The sequence below is a fragment of the Neophocaena asiaeorientalis genome, unplaced genomic scaffold (assembly GCF_003031525.2).
Source record: "Neophocaena asiaeorientalis asiaeorientalis breed wild unplaced genomic scaffold, Neophocaena_asiaeorientalis_V1.1 scaffold19, whole genome shotgun sequence".
Classification (NCBI taxonomy): domain Eukaryota; kingdom Metazoa; phylum Chordata; class Mammalia; order Artiodactyla; family Phocoenidae; genus Neophocaena; species Neophocaena asiaeorientalis.
In genome coordinates this window covers 4,272,231-4,292,388 of record NW_020173388.1, presented here as the reverse complement: position 1 = coordinate 4,292,388, position 20,158 = coordinate 4,272,231, and the positions used below count along the sequence as shown (strand labels likewise).

At 37.4% G+C, this 20,158-nt stretch overlaps 1 protein-coding gene across 1 annotated transcript; it reads left to right on the top strand.

The window, feature by feature from the left end:
- The first annotated feature begins 4,535 nt into the window (after positions 1 to 4,535).
- EXOC1L (exocyst complex component 1 like) lies at positions 4,536 to 19,660 on the top strand. Its single transcript, XM_024746625.1, has 3 exons — positions 4,536 to 4,656; positions 13,517 to 13,647; positions 19,360 to 19,660. Exons 1-3 carry the CDS (start codon positions 4,536 to 4,538, stop codon positions 19,624 to 19,626), a joined length of 519 nt encoding a protein of 172 aa, XP_024602393.1. The 3' UTR covers positions 19,627 to 19,660.
- Positions 19,661 to 20,158: the final 498 nt, after the last annotated feature.

Below are 20,158 nucleotides of genomic sequence, written 5' to 3'. Positions count from 1 at the left end.
GCTCCCTGATTTCTTCAGCAAATAAATCATTCTGTGGTTGCAAGAGAATGTAAAATTTTTAAAGACTGTGTTGGAAAGTGATTAAAGCAAGATTCCAAAACTGAAAATTAAAAGAAAAAGAGTTCCTTGGTCTCTGAAAAAGAATAGTAAGAATAAAATAGACCTGGACTGTTTATAGACTTAGAAATTATAGTCCACTCTTATAGTTGTGGGTCTTTTAGAATCCAGGCTTCCGTTCCTCAGTTAACACAACAGTTCATTAATCTATGAGTCTTATATGCAAGGAAATTCTTCTGAGTAATTGGCCTCCCTGTACACCAGCTGGGCTATATCGACGTACACATGAGCTTCATTACTTTACCCAGGATTGTGGACTATCAGGGCCTCATTAGTGAATCAATGGATTTTTAAAAATTCTTTCCCGGTTGGAAATATATTTAGGGAATGTTGGAGTTTTAAAAATAAGTGTTTCCAGAAATATGCCATTTTGTTATGGTTTTCCCCTCATCTCATTGACAATTCTATAGCATTTCAGAAAATAAATTTAGAGACCAGAATAATCTTTGGCTATGAGAAAAGAATGTTTTAATATCTCTATTAAGTATCTTAATGAACACCTTTGGGAGGGTCTATTTGTTTTTTTTTTTCTATTATCTCTTCTGTTGATGTTTCCAAAGGGTTAGTACTGTACTCCTCTTAAATGACAAAGAAATTAGGGTCTCTAAAGATCTTCCTTATTTCCACTTTTAATGAATTGTTATTTGCATTTCTTTTAAGGTTGACTCTTTTGATTCTTTATAATGTAGATAATGCTTTGATAGATCGTTCTTATAGATTTAAAACCTTAAAAAAGACATTTATTATCATTTTAACAGGATTTTCCCCTGTCAACCAAATTGATACTTTAAGAACATTCAAACCAGCTGGCGAATCATTTCCAAACACACTTAGTTGATAGCAAACATTTCATTTTGGAACTGAAAGCTCACTATGTCGGTTCCTGAGCCTCTAATTTCAATGTTACTTGAGACCACACTGGAATACACAGCCACTCTCTTTTTATTTTTTATTAGTTATCTATTTTATACATATTAGTATATATATGTCAATCCCAATCTCCCAATTCATCACACCACCACCACCCACCCCGCTTTCCCTGCTTGGCGTCCATATGTTTGTTCTCTAGTCTTTTACATGTAGCTGTCCAGTTTTCCCAGCACCACTTACTGAAGAGACTGTCTTTTCTCCATTGTATATCCTTGCCTCCTCTGTCATAGATTAGTTGACCATAGGTGCATGGGTTTATCTCGGCACAGCCACTCTTTTCTTAAGAACGTCCAGAGAAAGTTTTAGCATTTATTTCCTTCAGAAGTGTATTTGAGTCTCACAGCTAAAGTCCATGTGTTCATGGCAACAGGAGCAAATGCATATTGATACAGGATAAGTGATTGTTAAGACTAATGTTGGAGCCCAAGGCAGGCTGCCCCAAAATGTGCCTCAATGACATATTGATTATTTTGAATTAAAGTTACTTGAGAAACAGCCAGTGGAAAAAAATGGTGTTAAAAAACCAACTCTGACCCCTTTCTTTCCCCCTGAAAGCAGGAAATAAATTTCCCATGTGAAGTTATTTTCCCTATACCAAGAGGATAGAAAGCATCCTTATCACTGTTAGGGAATTCAAGGTTAAGAAAGCTGTATAGAAAAACCCTATTACTTCTCCATTAGTCTGCTACCCCAAGCACAATCCTCTTTGTTTTGTTAAATCTTCACAAATAATTGTTTCTTTATCTAAAAATGATATGTATACAGCCTGCTTTGGCCACTTCAGGAGTCCCATTTCTATGAGACCTCCGTGTGTACGAATTAAATAGTTTTTTTTCTCCTGTTAATCTGTCTTGCATCAATTTAATTATTAGACCAGCCAGAAGAATTCAAGAGGGGTAAAGGGAAATTTCCCCCCTCCCCAGCACTAACAGCTGTCTGCTCCAGCTGTGAAGATATTTCACTGCAAAATCAACTTTGCAAAAAAAATTTGTCATTAGAAGACTATTTGATTCTTATTTGTTCTTTTAGTAAATTGTTACAAATAAATTGAGTGAATAAATGAATGCAAGAATGCCTATGATGTGCTAGGTACTGTGTATCACATACCCTGATTGTATAGCAAGTGGGAAAAACATGGGTTCCCGCCCTCATGAAACTTACAGTCTAGGAGGGGAGAAAAACATAAAACAAAGAATCACATAAATAAATATCTAATCAAATATTTATGACAGTATTGCTGATGAGTTGTTCCAGTCTTTTTTTCCTTCATAGGAAAATAATTTTTTAAGTGAAAGCTGAAAATAATTCTCTGAAAACCTACCTCCTGTGATGTAAACCCATTTACTCATTCTCTGGATGAAAGTGGAAAGTAGTTGTGTCATATTGACTCCACCTTCCTCCTTTCACATCCAATTAGGTGCCACAGCTTATTGATTTTGTCATCCAAATATATCTTATATTCATTCCTTCTTCTCCATTTTCCATACCCAAAAGCAGAGTACCAGTTCTCTGGTCCTCTTACCCAAATTATTTTAATAGATTCCCAGAATCACAAACAGAATAGGAGATATTAAAGTAGGAAAAGAGCCTAGAGATCATTCTTCAGATAAGGAAACAGGCTCAGAAAGGCAAATGTCTCACCCAGGACCCCACGATTCAGCCTAGTCACACATGCCATTGATGTTTCTTAGGGGAGCCACGGACGACATTTTTGGCTGCCTGCTTGCAGTCATTCCCAGCCCTTCTTCCTTGTTAGAAAATCTGTCTTCCCGTGATAGAAACCAAAAATGACAAATTCTGGCTTTCCTAGGGATGGCCATGTGACCCAGTCATGGCCACCAAGATGTAAAAGAAAGCCTGTTGGCTGGTTTCTGAGAAAGAGTTTGCTTCTGACAAAAAGAGAAGTCAAGGACAGCACTCCTCTTTCTTCCTGTCTTTGGAGCTGAACAACAGTGGCCTAAGGATAAAAAGCCAGCCTCTGAGGATGGAAGATCAGAAAATGGCAAGCACTTGGGACCCTCACCTATGAGTCCTGAGCTAAATTTGGGACTGCCTACTTGCAGACCTCTTATTATGAGAGATCGTTTAACGTCTTTCTTATTTACAACTTGATGTCATGTATTCTGTTACTTGCAGCTGAGTATACCTTGGATGGACTCCTGCTTTGTTTATTTATTTTCCATCTACCCCACTAAGCTCCAGAAGAGCAAGGAATGGACCTATTTTCTTCATTGCCATATTCCCAGTCCTAGAGCAGAGCCTGGCACAAAAATCAGCCCTTGAAAAATATTTGTCAAATGAATGAATGCCCCCAAATCTTCATTGGTTCTCTACTTGCATAGAATAAAATCCAAAGGATTATTCTGGCATTCAAGGCCCTTTATAGCCGGTCCCACTCAATTTACCTTTCCACCCTTATATTTTACTTCCACAAATTATATAATTTAAGCAAACCGGACTGCTTCCTGTCCTCCCAAGCACCCCCTGCGGCTTACTGATCAGAGCTTTCGTTCCAACATTCCTTCCACAGAATATGCATCTCCCCCTCCTCCACTTGGATACTTCCCTCTCACCCTTCAAGTTCCAGATCTTCCCCTACAGCACTGTCTCTGACACTCTCCAGGTACAAATAACTTTTCTATATTTCCTTTCTCTTGTGCCATTTATCACTTTTAAACATTTATGATAATTATTTGGTGTACTCATCTCTATTAGATTATAAGCTTCTTGAGGATAGGAAATCCACCCTCCCAAGAAACAGATACCATGCTTTGCTCCAGTAGGTACCTAGTAAATTTCTCTTTGTGAGTAAAGAAATGAAGAATATTAAAGTAAGCCCATTTAAAAAATAATTTGGACGCAGGAATGGATGCTGACTCTCTTGAAAACAAAGGTCTGAATGAATTGCAGGAGGGGAAAGTAAGGAGGGAAAGAGACTTGTTGGAAGTGTCAGGAGAAAGCACGGGTGCTTTTTCTCTTGCCGATGACAGCAAAGTTCTTAATGGAAGATGATCCCAATCGATAGAGCCAGACAGCTGATTTATGTAACGGAATCAAGCTGAAGTAGTGGTCTTCTTCTGCAGAGTGATGTGAAAGCGGAAAAGGTTACTAGACTAGGGAGACCAGGGGACTCCACAAGTGTATCTGCTGGTGTTCATAAATATGTTGCCCATCCCCAAACCACAGGAGAGCTCCAGAGAGCAGCCTCCTTGAGCCTGGATGCTGGAGAGTGACAGCGGGGCTGATGCCGCTGCTGTATTTTGGCTGCCGTCGCTGCTGCCACTGGGCAGATACTGCATTGAGGGGTCTGACCGCGCTGAGTGCTCTCAGGAGCCTGGGTCTGGCTAGGAATGAGAAGTTGAAAGTGAGGGTTGGGAGGTGGGAAGGACTCACATAGGAGCTGCAAACCAAAACAAGAAATCTAGGGAGCAGAAGGAGAGAAAGAGTGAGCTGGAGCCAGAACCTCAGGCCAAGTGGAACTGGAGGAAATGTCATCATTGGTAAAGGAGGACTTGGAGAAGAAACTGTTTAAGCCACTCTCGCAGAATCTGTACGAGTTTATTGAAATAGAGTTCTCGGTCCAGGACAGGTATTACCTCTGTGTGTCAGGTAATCTGTTCTTTCTGTTATCATTTCAAAACGTAAATAACCCCAAGATGCTTGGGTGATAGAAGGACATTTTTGGGTGTTTATTTTCCTATGCAATAACAGCAGATGTATCTTCTTGTGATAGAACTTAACTATGCGAAGATTAAGAATGTGGATTCTACAGAATTTTTTTAAGTGCTAAAATGGAAGACAAAAAAATATTGTATTAAGAATATTTTGGTTAATTGTTCAGAAATGAAACTGGGTATGTGCTTTTGCTGATTTATTTAGTCTCCAGTCTTATTTAATTCACTTGCATGGCATGCAGTTTTCTTGTGTAAGAGCTTGTTTTAAAAAATTCAACGGAGAGCTCTCTATATATTTTTAAACATATTGGAGAATTGAGTTATACAGCTCTATTTCCAACCAATCTGGACAACTAGGGTTCTCTCTTTTCATGCTAGGAAAGAAAAAGAAAAAAAGACCTTAGATTTTCTTCTGAGGCTTATTTAGACTTCCTGGTGGCTTATTTTGAAAAGAGAAATGATCTTTTAAAAATTCTTTCTCACAGTATGCTCACAGAAACACTATTTTAATGATAGAAATTAGCTCATGAAGATGGAACTTTAAGGAAATGTTCTCTAAACTAATTAAAATATTTTCCCTCATATTTTAAAAATTCATGAAAATTGTCCAAAGGTAGGAATAAGCTTTTGCACTTAATTATGATTTACCTAACCAGTAATTTTTGTGCTGAATTTAGACAGAAATTCTTGTGCCATTATTGAATTTAATATAAGCATTTCCTTTTCCCAATCCATGCTTTTTAATAGTTTTCAGGGGCTTTGGAGGAAAGAGCTTAGAAACTCTAAGTTTTCATTGTAGACTTTGCTTTTTAAGGCACACAGTTCAGCATTTTCGGAAAATTTGTTATAATTCCTTTCCTGATAATTTGCATAGAAGAACTTTCAAAAGTTGGCAAGAGGGGCTACTATAAGGGAAGTAGAACATCTTTAGAGAAAGTGCTAAGAACTCTTTAAAATTCTGTAATTCCTAATAAGTATACAAATATTTACTTAATAATAAGAATACTAACATTTATCTAATACGTTACCTAGCATATTTTGCCAAATAAATAAAAAGTGTAAGGCTTAGCATATCAGCAAGGTACAAAACTTAAAATCAGTCCAGGAAAAAGAAAGAAATCAAATGGAAAAAGTTCAAATGAAACAATTTTAGACACTGTATTATATTCAAACGATCAGAACACTATATCTCAAAGTATCTTGACTTAATATATTAGAGAATATGCTTATTCCAACATTAAAATTTAATAATTTTATACCTATTATAATCCTACTTTATAAAGCTAATTACTCATCACATAACATTAGTGTATATGTGTTTTTTAAGAAACTTATAAAAAATAGATCAATAATGCATATTTATTTACCAGGCATTATTTACATCTAATTTACCACATGTATCTTAATGCCTGCCTCCAACTATATAATTAACTCGTTCTATCTGGCATGGAAAAAAAAAACACCCCTAGAATTAAATTTTTGTAAATGGATGTAATTTTTTCCCCAATATCCTCAAGTTCTGAGAAAGACACTGTGAGCTGGGGTCACCTGCTGTCTGTTTTCATAAATGACATGAATCCTTTTAACCAGGATTGGAACAACAAGGGGTTGGCATTGTTAACATGTGTGAAGGCAACCTCTTTAGGGTTCAATGTTTTCACCTGGACAATGGCCACATAAAGTAGGTGATCACTTTCATTAGTAAAATTCAATGATTCTGTCATGTTAGAAGCAAAGGAAAAACAAGGTTCTCTTAGATGTGAGAAAGAGAAGACAATATTGTGATATTCCAGGTAAAAGTTAACATTATAAGTCATGTTCATTCACGAACTTTATGACTCTTCTACATATCACATCCATCAACTTGAGAGCACTTTCCCCAAATGTGGCATCTCTTTATGACCATTTCAAATGCAATTAGACAGAACAGTAATTTAAAATAAAGTCAAGGTGATGCTTGCTAGTCCTAAATCTTTGACTATGCTTTACTCAGAAAATCTCCATTGATAGGAATCAAGCAGGCCATATCTCAACTGTTGAGGCAGGTAACTCCAGGTTTTGAATGTTGGCCACCTTCTGGGAGTAGGGAGACATATAGTTATGATTTCCTCTTTATATCCTACAATCCAGCAGTTCTAAATTTGTGAGAATCAAGTCTAGAGTAGTTAAATCCCATCATGCATATCTCAAATTAAAGAAGATATGTTTAAATAAATTAAACTTTCTATTTATCCAATCAGAGTCTGGCTTTTGCAGGGGTCTCACAACCAGATGATTGTGATTTACTGTTGCCTTGATAACTTACTTGGTCAATGTCAAAAAGCAGATGTCTTAAATCCTGTCTCCCTCTCTGAAGTTTGCTAGGATTTACATTGGGGATTTCCTGGCACCTCTGTCTCCTCCCACATCAGGGTTTACATGGTCATTTCCCCTTGAAATTAGCTTCCCCTAGCCTAGACCATCATTATCCCTGGCTGTTAAAAGCGGCAACTTCTTAGGAAGGAGGGAGGAGCTCTATAAAGTACAGAAAAAGAAACGGACAAGTCAGTTGTGCAGTGATGAGAATGCAAATGAGTTAAAGAAATTCTGAAGGACTTGAAATCGCATGTAAAGTGATTATGGCTGATTGGATGGGAAGTAGCAGGGCATGGTGGAATGGACCTTGGAAGGCTAGGAGTCCGACACAGCTGGTGTGAAACATGACTCTGCTTTGCCCACCTGCCAGCTGTGATATATGGGGCAACGCTGTGGCCTCGGTGTTGACCTCTCTGAACCAGAAATAATAACATTTACATCTACATATAGTATGCTCCTCTTAAATCCTAACTAGGGGGAAAAAATGATAAATTCTACTTCAAATAGGGCTAGAATTTTATTCCAAATTGGAAGGTGGGGTTATATTGTTAAAATTACAGAAAAGAATGTATCTATTGTGAAAACATGCTGAAGTATTTATGTATAAATAGTATATGCTGTAAATAAATATTTATAATAAAAATAAAATATACAGTAAACATATGGAAGTATTTATATTTTATAAATTAAAATTGTATACATATTCAGATACAGATTTAAGTATTCACATATATTTAGAAAACCATTCTCCACTCACAGGTAATTCATTTGAAAATAAATGGCATTTGCTAGAATTATGAAGATGGTATGCATAAATTCTCCATACCTATTACATGTTGATGCCAAAAAAGAACTTCTTCTCTGTGAACCGGAGAATTGAATAATTTTGTGAAATCATTTATACTGTTCACAAAAAGAGTGTTAAATAAGTTAACAAGAAAAGGAAACAAAATACTAGAGACTGGGTGGCTTATAAACAACAAACATTTAGTTCTCACAGTTCTGGAGTCTGGGAAGTCCAAGAACATGGTGCCTGCAGATTCGGTGTCTGGTGGGGATCTGCGTCCTCATAGACCACCTTTTTCTCCCTCTAACCTTGCAGGGTGGAAAGGGCAAGGGAGCTCTCTGGGGTCTTTTTAGAGGGACACTAATCCCATTCATGAGGGCTCTACCCTCATGACCTAATCACCTCTGAAAGACCCCACTTCCTACTACCATAACCTTGGGGGTTAGGATTTCAACATAGGAATTGAGGGGAAGGAGGGACAAACATTAAACCTAGAGTACCCAGTATTGCCCCAAAATCGATTTGATTAAAATATTTCTAGAAAAATTATTTGAAAGTTACTTTTTTGATGAAATCAGTAATAGCATTCTCAACAACCCCAAGACATCACCAATACACTGAAACATTTTCACTGAGGCGTCTTGTCTTCGATATCTCATGGTAGTTTTTCCCTATTACTTAATTTCAATGATGAAAACAATTATGTAACACTGGGATTGTAAAATGACAGTGGTTTATGTATTTAAAGTTTTTCTGTGCAGTTTACTCATGAGCTACTGTTTTTCCTGTTCTGCCAAATTATATTGGTTCACTTGGCCAATCTTCTTTCCACTTAGCCTCATGAATAATAGTGACTATTTCACCGTGATAATAGAGGCAGTTATTAACAACAATGTTTATTTTGAAATTAAAAGTGAAGATAAGTTGTTAGCGTGAAATTAAGATGGTTGTTCTGAAAATACCAACTAAAAGAGTGAAACTGGAGCAGGTTCATTCTGAAAGTCCCTGGGTCTATAGCTATCACTAAATCATAATTAGATAGCGGCACATCTGATGTTACGCAAACCAACTCTGTTAACATTTTGACTATATAAACACATTTCTGTTTTAAGACAATGTGATGTTTCCACTTTGCTGTTGCCTTAATGTGAATACGGCCATTTAATTTTAGCTAGCAGCAGAACTCAAGTATGGAACTTAGGGATTGGGTCCACTCCAGCCTGATCAGACTTGACTCTTGGCTAAAGACAGTTCTTGGAACCTCCTTGGCTACAGAGGAGACGACTTTGCCAAATGGAGGAGGTTGTACCGTCTCTGTGCTGCATCATTGTATCAAAAGGTTAACTTTTAAAGCGTGCATTTTCTTAGTTTGTTATTAGTGGGACAGTGACCATTAATGTAAGAAAACTCGATGACTGGTAGATCCTAACTTCTTAACATCTCTTTCTTCATTCCCTCCCTCCCACCCATCCTTTACAGAACTGCCCGAGAAAACTTTCTAAAATGTAAAGCTCAGCCTGACCATTCACCTAAAGTCCTTCAGCGACAACACTCCTCACCCTCATCAATCTCCCCGAAAACAGAGCTTTCAGGATAATATTTGAACTCCTTAGCGTAGCATTCTAGACCATTCAGGAACCAGCTCCTGCCTACCCTGCTTCCTACCACCTATTCACCCCTACCCTTCATGCCAGCAATACTAAATGCCTGTAAGGACTCCAAAGATTCAAGTATTTTACGCTTTTGTACACATGCTGTTCCAGAACTCCCTTTACCCCTTTCTTCATTCTGCTAACTCCCATGGTCCTTTACAACTCAGATAACCTCCTTCAAGAAGCTCTCTCTGGGGCTTCCCTGGTGGCGCAGTGGTTGGGAGTCCGCCTGCCGATGCAGGTGACGCGGGTTCATGCCCCGGTCCGGGAAGATCCCATATGCCACGGAGCGGCTGCGCCCGTGAGCCATGGCCGCTGAGCCATGGCCACTGAGCCTGAGCGTCCGGAGCCTGTGCTCCGCAACGGGAGAGGCCACAACAGTGAGAGGCCCGCGTACCACAAAAAAAAAAAAAAAGAAGCTCTCCCTGACCCCTAGTGGAATGAAGATATCCCTTCTCCATGTTCCTATAAGACCCTGTCCACGCCTCATCCACAGCACTTGATCGTGTGTTTTCTCTCTGAAACCCCACTCTCTGTAATCTCAGCAAGAGCAGGAATGGTACCATAGGGGAATGCACTTTTTCAATGCCTAGCCCAGGGCTTTGTACAAAAGGGGCACTCAAATACTTATCAAATTAATGAAACAAATCAGTGGGTCTACAGTCAATTAGCTGGTTATCATAACATGTGGATAAGGCAGTGAAATTTGCTTCAAATGATATTTTTATACAGTATCCAGTTATTTCTCCCCATCCTCTCCCACTTCCTAAGTCACCAGTGAGACAGCTAGCCAACAAGAACATTATTATTTGGTTCTGAGGTAGAGCCTTTGTCTGGACAGACAATTACCTCCTAGTGGAAGGAACTGCCTCCAAAATCTTGCCCTTAGTAAGTATGACAGAATTAACCATGCTTCCACTTCAACACACCAGCCTAATGGCTTCTTTTCTCTTTTCCTTTCCTCTTCCCAAAGTTAACATCTAGACCAGTGGAAGTGGACCTTTTTTAGGGTTGGAGAAGTATACACGGGCAGAAACCCACCAAATGTTGCACAGTTTCAGGAGACTCACAGTCTCTGAGCCAGTTTTCTTACCCAGGGTTAAGATCTTCCACACTAGGTCCCCTCCAGGACGTGCCCCTCAATCACTCCTTTTGTCCTCAAAATATGCAATCACTCCTCTTCCAGACTCTTGGAATATGTGATCTAAATCATAGCCTTTATTCTCTTATCTCTCTTTCTAAACCCTACCTAACATAAGAACTGGTGCATAGTACGCACTCAGTATAGTTAGTCCATGAAGGAGCCCTCTACAAGCTGTTTTCTGCCCTCCCCATTCTAGAGAAACTGCCCTCAGGGAAGAAATCAATGATCTTCCCTAAGTCAGATTCCGTGCCAGGACTGAACAAAATTACCCAACAAAGTAACTTCATGGGATTGTCTCCAGCTCTTGAAATTCTCTGTCCTCTTGATTTCCATAGCATTGTACTGTTGGGCTTGTCTCTTTTCTGCTGGCCCCTTCTTAGACCTCTCTGCTGGCACCTTTATTTTCCTCTACTCTGTTTCACCTCTTTCCTTTGCTCTTTTCCTTATAAACCTAGTTTTGGAAACCTGTCCCCACAGAAAAATCCCAAGTCTGTATCTTCATTCCTAAACTATAAACTTCCGTCATCTCCTTCTCTTCTGAGATAGTTTATGGAGCTCATCTGTACATCAAAGACTAAATTCACAATTCCGCCCAACCATGCTTATGTATTTGGTTTCCATCCAGTGTTGTGAATGCCTCATTTAAAATCTAACTTAGATTTACCACCTCTATTTCCATTGCCTACATCCTATGCCTAGATTCCAACAACAGCCTCATAAACAAAACAAAACAAAAAACGGAAACAATTACTATAAACCAGGCACTACTCTAAGTCATTTATATACTTTAATCTTTATACCCTATGGGTTTGTATCACTCTGATGTCCACTTTACAACATGAGAAAACTGAGGTTTAATCTCTCTAGAGATTAAATAATGAGATTACAGACCACACTGTAAGAAGTGGTGTCATGATTTGAATCCGGAATGTTTAATGCCAGAGCCCACTAAGACACACTGCCTCTTCTAGGGACCTCCGGTTCTTCTTCCTTTTCTTCTTCAGTGTATCCTGGGCATCACTGATTCCAGAAAAATACTCCTTCAACAGGGCACCACTGTATTAGTCTCCTGTGCAAGGAGGAAAGAGACTTACTGAATATGTATTACAGTATGAGCTTTCACTGAACTGACATAGTGCCCTCTTCTTAGATTTGTCAACCTGCTCAGACTCCCTTCTCTGGGAGACTGAGCTCAGCTCCATCATGAAGTCTAAGCTCAACTGTTGGCCTTAATTTCAGTATCACCTGTACTTACAGAGGATAACTACTCCCTTCACCAGTCCCAACTCTGGAGCCCTTACTGTCCAGGCCAGATTCCAATGCCTCCCATCAGAGGGGGGTTGAGACCCCATGAGTCCACAGTGGTTTCTGTCATTTTTCAAAACATTTTCACAACCTGGTTAACCTTGTTGTCCACCATATCCTAACACCAATCAATCTATACAATACACTGTCTCTAATCCTACCTGGTGAAGTTCAGGGTCTGTTGTCTACTCATTTTGTCATACTGTCCTTCACCTAGAAATGCCATCAGTATCATCCTTGCCTTTACTAATTTTAAAGCTCTATCTCCAATTCTATTTCTTCCATAATTATTTCCTTTATTCAAATCCTCTCCCTTCTTAGAACTTCTGTTGAACATATAGTCTGTTCCATATTGCTTATCTATCCCTATGATTATATTGTAATATATTGTTTTAATCTTCTTAACTAGGAGGTCATGCCAAAGTGATGCTTTCCAGAACCAGAAGAGAGTCTTCCCCAAAGACAAATTCCAGTCTCATTCTTAGAAGACAGAACCAGCTTGTAACTCTCCAAGTGACATCATCCATCTTGAAAGTTTAAGATATTCAATTCCCACTGCCACCTCTTTATAATATACCTGTATACCTTCATATTATATATTTTATGTGACACATGTGTGTTAGCCTTGTCTCTTCAACAAAACCATAAGTTTCCAGAGGGCAGGGACCATGTCTCATACTTTTACTCCCTGTGGCATTTGTAATAGTTCTATCAGGCAAATAGTGGATACCCAGTAAATACTCCCTTGGGAATTCATTGATAACTTTCAGTCCAGGAACTCTAACATCAAATGTTGATTCTTCTAATGTGTTCATATGAGACCAAACACTATGATTTTAAGACCAGGAAATTATTTCCCTCATGTTGTTCACATAAAATAAGCAATGATTTTCCCATACCTTTCAAAGTATAGTACTAAAGTTTTTTGTCTCAATGGCACATTTTGAATACTAGGATTTTGGATACACACTACGGAGGATTAAAAATCTCAAACGATACCAAATAGGTCAGTAGTTGGTGTTTTGCAAGCACTCTTACATCAAAAATCTCACAGCAACTTATAAAAAAAGTGTGCACAAGTATTTGCATGGTCGGTCTTCAACAGTGGGTTGCTGTGTGAGCAGAACTGTTTACTTTCCTGTGCTCATTTTCTTATATTGTCATAAATTAAAATTCCAACTTGTTCTGGTAAACACTTTGGCACTGACTGTACGCTCACACTAAGCCTCCTATTTCCTGCCCTGAGTTGAACTCTATCCTCCACCACAAAGCTCAGAGCTGAAAGCACAGAGCTCGGTGTTCTATCTGACAGACACTACCGCGGCTGTACGTGACCACAATTGCAGCAAAAATAAAGTTAACACACTGAGGAAATTTGAGGGCATACTCATGAAGCTTCAGATACCTCAGGGTTCATAACTGGGGTGCAGATACAATGTACGTTCAAGCTTATTATAGGAAAAGGAGATTCATAAATACTGAAAAGTATGATGATGAATAATTTATTATCTTCTAAGAGTCTAGGTAAACGAAGTGTTTTTCTGTCCTACAGTGACCAAAAATGAAGAAGTAAAAATAATTATGGTGAAACACTACAGAATAGGCTTAGATGAAAAATATGAAGTAACCAAAAAGTGGTCTTTGAACGATCTGCGGATGATCGATGGAAAAGAAGCAGATACAGTAAGTGTTATGTTTTGTAAGGGAGATATGGGATCAATATGCTGGAGACCTCTATGGTTAATATCTTACTTCATATATTTTTGGCATGTACTGAGAGTTAAAATGACATATTATTCTTAAGTGGTACAGTTTACTCTACTGGGATGATCTACTGGTTTGTTTGTTCTGTTTTTATGAGTTTAAATTTGAATTTTTTCGATTAGATTTAAAGCATCTTTCCCAAGGTCTTCTTAACAGGTTAAACACAATCTTCTAGCCAGTTATGAAACTTTAAATATCTGATGCTTCCACCACCACTCTCTTCCCAGCCCAGTTTCCTCCATAATTTGTGGGGATTCCTTTCCTCATCTTCTTCAGATTTTACTGTCAGCTGCATGATCCTCTGGAAGGATCAATAACCCTTGGAAATCCTACAACCTCAGTGTTGAAAGTGGGGAAAGGGTGTGTACTTTAATCTCTTGTGTGACCACTTGAAAGTGGTTTTCCCAGTCTCTCCTTGAACTCTTCTACTGATGGAGAACTCATTACCACATGAGTAAATCCATTCTACTTCCAAATTAACATCCTTTATTTTTACATGTCCCACTTATGTTTAACTAAAATCTCCTTCACTATAACATCCACCCATCAGTCCTAGCATCGTCATTTGAACCAACCAGAACAAACCCAATCCTTCTTTCACATAGCAGCCTTTCCAATGTTTGAAGACACTAATAAGGTTCCCTCAAGTTTTCTCTTTTCTGGGTTAAATGTAACCATTTCATTCTTTAAATAATGTTCATATGAAGATCAAATAAGTTAATATGACAGGTTATACAAACACTAAGAGGTCATAGCGCTGTTGTTATTTTCTCCCATGACATTGCTGCAACACCCTTCACTATGTAATCTCTTCTCCTCTGGAATGTTTCAGCTTTTCCAGAATTAAATACAATACTTTAGAATTAGCGTGACCAGTTTCTATTTCCTTTGATCTGGATTCTTATTTCTAGTAAACACTCAACTGAGACCTCAGGTCTTTTGGGCATGAATTGCCATTTAACCTGATCTGCCGCACCTTCTACGCACATGGAATAAAATCTAGATAAAAGCCCTTCATGATCTGGCTTCTTTATATCTGGTCATTTCTCCTAAAACTTTATACAGCAAAGGTGCTTTAATACTCTCGGGGCTTAGAAAGCTCAGTCACCTCCATCCCTCACCCCATTCTCAGATTCCCCATGGAGGAAAGTCCTACTCATGTCCCCCTGCCCTATAACCCCATTGCACAGTGGATGTAAATAATCCAACAAACTGCAACTGTTGGCTTACTCTGTCTCCCCTCTGGATAAAAAAACTGTAACCATTCCTTTTCATCTTTTATTGTAGCCTTCTGCCTGGCAGTTATCAGGGACTCAATAAATATTTCTGTTATTGTTGGATGAATTAGAATTTAAGCTCATTTATTCTTAATCTGATTAAATGCCATATTCTTAGGTTGGCCTATTGTTCCTACCTATCAAATCTTCTAATATTTTGATTTTTTAATATTCACTATAGTATGATGCAGATTTAATGCACACAGCATTTAGGACTTCATTCAAGTCAATAATAAAAATGATGAAGCAGGCAGGGCTAAGTGCATACCTCTAGGTAATTGACAGGTTATCATTACTACTACTATTATTACCACTACTAGTAGTACTGCTACCTGCTACCATCTCACACTCAGTAAACTCTTACCAGATGACAGGAACCACAAAAAGCTCTTTCCATATGTAACTTCACATAATTGTCACAAAAATTCCATGAATTAGATTCTATCATTACTCCTGATTTACAGATGAGGAAAATGAGACATAAAGAGATTAACTGACTTGCCTAAGGTCAAATAACTACTCTAGAGATGGAACTAGACTTTACCTCCAAATCTATCAATTTGTCTTCTTTGGACTGGTTGTTTATCATCTCTACAAATTTGTGTATTCAGTCACTCACAGAGAATTTATGGTATACCAGGCTCTGTTAGGCTCTGAGGATACAGTGGTAAGTTAGATGGACACAAGCTCTTAATTCTGCCACTTAATTCTGCCTTATTAATTATCTAGTCTGACTATCTAAATTTTTCCCTTAAGATCTTTACTGAAATCAATATATGTTATCTGCTATTATCTTATCACCTAGGAATCCTATTTTTAAAATTTGGTGTGTTTGGCATGACTTCTTGGTGAAGGCATGCTGGATTTCATTGCTTTCTTTCCTAAGTAATCACATAGCATTTTTTCTGACATTATATTCTACCTAAATGTTCAACACTTAGGAAATAGTTAAATATATTTTTTCATGTCATTATGCTGGAACATTACATGGTCATTAAAAGTCATGTTTCCAAAAGAATACCTCAGAACACAATTGTTCACCACTTAATACGTTTTTTAAAAGTCAGCTGAATACAAAACTTTTCTATAATATTATCTCATTTTACATACTTAATTTATCATAGTATTGAAAATTGAAAGCTGAACCTTAAATTTTAATACAAAAAAATGTATGTGGGTATGTAAATGTATATATGAAACTAACCAGTACTTTAACAATAATTATCTCTGTGTCATAGGGGTACAAATTTTTAAAGTATTTTCTTCTATATACTTTTAGGTATTTGCCAAAATTTCTATACTGCATTGAATTTTATCACAAGTCAGTGTCAAGTTCACTAACCTGTAGTTTCAAGAATTAATCATGCCCACCTCTTTTTTTGACCATTTTCTTAATTTTTTCTCAAGTCCTCAAGTGAATATACAATTTATTTAACATTCAAACTTCATTAAGACATGTGCAATATGGCAATTTTACTGGGGGTTTAACCCTATCTAGGATGATTGCTTGCTGGGGCTTAGCAACAGGGTCCAACTTAGCACTAATTAAATACTTTATTGAATAAATATAATGCCAAACAAAATGCATTCAAATGCTTTCTAAAAAAAATCAATTTTAAAGGCCTTTCTATTCAGGCTAATGACAGCCTGAATTATGTTATTCATAATAACATATTTGAATATGTTATTCATATTCAAATGAATATGAATATGAATAAAGGTAGATATGCTAGTTTAACATAATTGGCTGATTTTATACAGCCAATTATACAGCACTTATATCTTTTAGTCTGCAAGTATATTATTAAATGATAGAGAACATCTAATACAACCATTTCTACAGAACTAGGAAATAAATTTCTAAGAAAGAAAGATTTTACAGACCCCATCTTTTATACCAACCCCAAGAGTAATACCCCAATTGCTACTAATGTCATAATTATTTTCTATAAGCTTGGTCAGTGCCCAGGGATGTATTAATCAAGCCTGTCAGCTTAGATTCATTGGAAGCAGCTAGCTCTGCTCTATTTTCTCCTCACCTTTCTGGCCTTTAATTCCATCTCTATGTTCTTAATTATTCCCTTTCCCATTTGAAGATTGTTATCTTTCATAGTGAACTAGATACAAAAGGGAAATTGAGTATTTCTATTTTTCTGATCACTTTAGGGCCTAAAATATTAAACTGCCAGAAGAAAACCTATAATATCCAAAGAGTAGTTCTTTTAAATATTTCTTTTCTGTGGATGAAGTAAAAATATCTCAGTTGTTCTGGGAATTTCCACTTGTCCTCCCTCTTGTAATTGAACCCTCAGGAGTCAGCATATATTATATTTTTCTCGATAGCAATGATACAGTTTTAAATAGAGCTATTTCAAGCCAAAAGTTGTCAACTTTAAAATGGAATGGAATTGAAATTGAAGTCAATTTATAAAGGAGAAATCAGAATGACTGGAGATTTGGAGACTGACGTAGTGCAACAGAAGAGAGAATGATGTAGCAGGAAATGGGGTTGGGCTGAGTGAGAGCTTAGTCCTTGTCTTGGCTCTGTCAATAACTACATGTGTGACCTGGGCTTCACCCCTCTGGAAACTATTTTTCACTATTACATTACATTATATTATATTATATTTGATCTACTATAAACAAGGGATTACTGAATGAACAATGAGATTCCCTTTTAGCTCTATCAAAAGAAAGAAAGAGAGAGGAAGGGGGAGACAGAGGGAGAGAGGAAGGAAGGAAGGAAGGAAGGAAGGGAGGGAGGGTGGGAGGGAGGAAGGAAGGAAGGGACAGATGGACGAACTTGTATTCTATGTTCATACCTGCTTAGGCTTCAATTATCAGGCTAATGGAAAAACTTAATCCTCTCCAAGTATCTCAAAAGAACAAAGGATATTTTCTACATGATAAGGAGTAAATGTTTCTGTGAGGAAACTACATAAGGAGTATGCTTGGTATCTGGTGATGGAATGAGTGTGATTTCCTTTCATTGAGATTCTCTAAAGAACTGTCCTTCAATCTGCAATCATGACAGCTAGGAAACATTTTGCAAGGTGTGACTAGAGAACATTGTACTTAAAATCACAACACCCTTGTACATTCTTTTTCTTAAAGTATTGTTTTGTTTTTTAAAAATTTTAATAGTGTAAAGCAAGGTGATATTAACACCGGTATCACAATCTTTGGGGACAGATTTGGGAAAAGGAATTATCATTCATTAAGCTCCATACTAGTATCACAGTTTAAATGATTAATCTCATACAAACTTCATAGCAACCCTATCCAAAAAGTGAAGGCCAAATATAATAAGTGCCCTGCCCATGGTTACATCAGAGTCAAAATGGTTGGCTAACTCCAAAACCCTTGTTCTTTTTCCTGTCTCCTCTAAGAATTTTCCTATTTGAAAAAGAAATTGCGAATACATACGTTCTTATATACAAACTTTACACACCTCATGGTAAAAAGTCATTAATACTTTTGCTCGGTCTGGTCTCTCTGCCTCTTTATCATTTAGGGCAATGTTTACCTCCACTTCTCTTTTTATAGGATGACTTCAGATCAGTTCAACACACATTTGTTGAGTGGATACACAAAAGATAAATAACTGAAAACCTCTGCCCTCAAAGAGAGTTAGGAGTCAGGCAGATAATGAATGCGAAAGCATTTTGTAAATTGAAAATCACTTTATAAATGCAATGCATAGTTGTTACTGCTATTAGTAACAGTAGCAATGATTATTATTTTAACATGTAGGACCTAGGTTGGGTTTGATGCCTACTTTTCCCTGAAACATCTCCACTAGAAGTATACAGCCTAGAGCAATCCAGTGAGTCAGTCTTTAGTAAATTGTCAGTTTCAGTCAAATGATTTAACGATCCTTGCTATTAACTTCAAAGCCAGCAAGTTGGTGATCTGTTGTATGCCAAAGGCTGCTTAGCCATTCTGTATTTCCCCCTTCTACTACTGAAATAGCACAAGGGACCGACCTCCTAGTAGAGAAAAGGAGAAACCTTTTCTCTCCTGTGGAAGTCTATAATTGGGTTTATCCTTTTCTTCCATCCCCATCCATCCTCTCAAATTCACTACCCTGGGAAGACTTGGTAACTGCACATTTTGACACATATTTATTTGCATAATTGAAAAATCACAGATGCTTCAAAAATAATCTTTCTTATTGTTCTTTATAGAAGCAACATGTTTGAAATGGGTAGTTTTGGAAAGCTCATTTGTAGATTTTGGGAAAATGTTTGATACTGATACTTTACAATCAATACAACAATCAATATGAGAGAATCCAGGAAATCTAGCTACTTTCCTGGCTACAAACTGAATCATGTCTCTCTTTTTCTTCTAGGACAATCCATTTTTTGATCTGCACTTCAAGAAAGTGTACAGTTTGGAAGCATATAGTTGTGCTTCCAAATATGCCTTTGTTCGAACTGTAAACAAGCTGAATCATGCATACCTTAAGAAGGACTTACGGATCGTGAACTTTGATTCTACTTACATTAATGATGATTTCATTTGGTCCTCCAACAACAAGGATTGCTTGGTCCTTATGAGAATATGCTTTTATGCTTTCAATCTAGTGTGCTTGTCCCTGTGTCCCCTGCGACTCTGAATATGTATACCATGTTCCTTCATCAGTGTTCTATGAAAATGGTTCCCTAAGTAAATATTGATAGTCATGATTTTGTTTTTTCCCTTTATCAGTGACTACTATTCATATGAAAATAAAGTGATGCTTTGTGAATTGCAGTGAAATGTGTTTCGATGCATTCATTCAATATTCTGGACTTTTGCCTCTGGTAACTTTGGAAGGAGTTGGATGGTTTTGCCTAAACTAATATTCTACTAAGGGGTATCAAAAATTATCTTGAAAGGTCTAAATAAGTGGAAATACATCCTGTTTCCATGGACAGGAAGATTTAATATTGTCAAGATGTCAGTACTACCCAAAGTGATCTGTAGATCAATCTAATCCCTATCAAAATTCCAATGGCTTTTTTTGTAGTAATGGAAAAGTCAATAGTCAAATTCATATGGAGCTGCAAGGGACCCCACATAGACAAACGATCTTGAAAAAGAAGTACAAAGTTTGAGGACTCACACCTCCCAATTTCAAAACTTACTACAAAGGTATAATGATCAAA